A 1885-nucleotide genomic window follows, 5' to 3' on the forward strand; every position below is an offset into this window, starting at 1 on the left:
ATTCTAGTCATACCTGGCTTGTGATGTCTTTATTAGAATTATTATTATTGTCTCTTTGTGTCATTTCTGTTTTCTTTCACCCACAACCTCTGTGATTTCAGACTCGGGTTATCTATAAGTGGATAGAGCCGAAGATCTGTCTTGAGGAGGTGGTTGGAGCTGTAATGTTACCCATGAGCGGGAAACAAGAACCTTGCCCACCCTGTAACCCTGGTTTCTACAACAATGACACAGCCACCTGCTCACCCTGTCCACCTGGGACATTTTCAGATGGGCTAAAAGGTATGGAGAAAATTGCTAATACTTCTTTTTTTTTTTTTTTTTTGTCCTCCTTTGCTTGACATTCTAATTTCTGTTACTCACTTTTGTAAATCAACAGCATGTAAGCAGTGTCCGGCAGGTACTGAACCTACCTTGGGTTTTGAGTACAAATGGTGGAATACCCTTCCTGCCAACATGAAGACATCCTGCTTTAACGTGGGCAACAACAAGTGTGATGGCATGAGCGGTGGGTGTCAGCCAGTTCTCCTTTCGAGGATACAGTGTTTTTACGTTTGGTATGAATCATCTTACTTAGCCAGAAAGCGGATAGATAACGGGCTTAGAACTAATACACATTGAAACCATGGGTTTTAAATGAAATGTTTGGCACTGTTGTCAAAAAGATCAGTAAAGGCCGAGGGTAGGAACTGAGATTAATGTACAGGAGGTCCTTGGTTTTACGACGTCCTTGACCTACTGGCGTTTCGTAGGCACGTCGCTACTTCGCATAAATGTATTAATAAGATAATTTATTGACGTTGTCTTAAAAGGTACAGCAAAGCAGAAATATATTTTCTATTTTCTCTCTTTTCGCCCTTCATTACGGCTCCCATGCATAAGTCAGACTTGTCCGATTGTTTTTATGTCCTAGATTATGATGCTGCCACTGTGTTAGCGTTGGTAAGCATAGGTACTTATGCACAGTATGTAAGTTCCTAATTACTGTGCTGTCGGAACGGAATTCCGATTTAAGTTGATTGATATATATTACTGTAAAATATTTATGACAAATAAGATAAGTAGGGATGTCAGATATTAATTTTTTTGCCGATATGCCGATATTGTCCAAACACTAAATTTCCGATTCCGATATTCAACCAGTACCTACATATACAGGTCTAGTGATGTTTATTTATTTATTATCTGTAAAAACCACAGTATGAGTACGAGATTAAATAAATGAGCTGCAATGCTGCCATCAAGTGACTTTCACTTTAACATATACAGCTGTTTATCCCCAAAACTATTTTTAGGGCACTAAATTAAAAGTCCTAAAATCTAAGTAACACTTGTTCTAGTATTTATGTGTTCTTTATTTTAATACTACAATTAATTATTCGTGTTATTTTGTCATGAATGTAGGCTGGGAAGTGGCGGGTGATCACATTCAGAGTGGAGCAGGAAGTTCCGATAATGATTACCTCATCCTTAGTATCCATGTTCCTGGGTTTAAGTAAGTCTTAGTGTTTTCACGTCTTTCTCATGTCATTCTTTATTTCTCTTCCCAGTTGAATTGACCTAATATTTGAATTACCCACCAGGCTTCCGACTTCAGTGTGGAGCCTGTCATCCACAGAATTTGGTCGAATCACATTTGAATTTGAAACGGAGTGCGCAGCCGATTGTGAGCTCTACTTTATGATGGTGAGGAAATGAACATCTGCCTTGGTTACAACAACATACACTGCCTGGCCCAAAAAAAAAGTCGCCATACAAAAAAAAGGGTCATACACTCTAATATTTCGTTGGACCGCCTTTAGCTTTGATTACAGCACGCATTCGCTGTGGCGTTGTTTCGATAAGCTTCTGCAGTGTCACAAGATTTATTTCCATCCAGTGTTGC

The 1885-nt window shown here is 39.1% G+C and overlaps 1 protein-coding gene across 1 annotated transcript in view; it reads left to right on the forward strand.

Annotated features, from left to right (window-relative positions):
* Nucleotides 1-1885, forward strand: part of LOC103380083 (UPF0577 protein KIAA1324-like) — a 22361-nt gene that overhangs the window by 10440 nt on the left and 10036 nt on the right. Inside the window, 4 exon segments of the mRNA XM_025056412.1 lie at nucleotides 100-282; nucleotides 380-508; nucleotides 1405-1495; nucleotides 1584-1686. Of these exon segments, the coding sequence (XP_024912180.1) occupies nucleotides 100-282; nucleotides 380-508; nucleotides 1405-1495; nucleotides 1584-1686 (506 nt within the window).

Source organism: Cynoglossus semilaevis, chromosome 6 (assembly GCF_000523025.1).
Source record: "Cynoglossus semilaevis isolate Cse_v1.0 chromosome 6, Cse_v1.0, whole genome shotgun sequence".
Lineage (NCBI taxonomy): Eukaryota > Metazoa > Chordata > Actinopteri > Pleuronectiformes > Cynoglossidae > Cynoglossus > Cynoglossus semilaevis.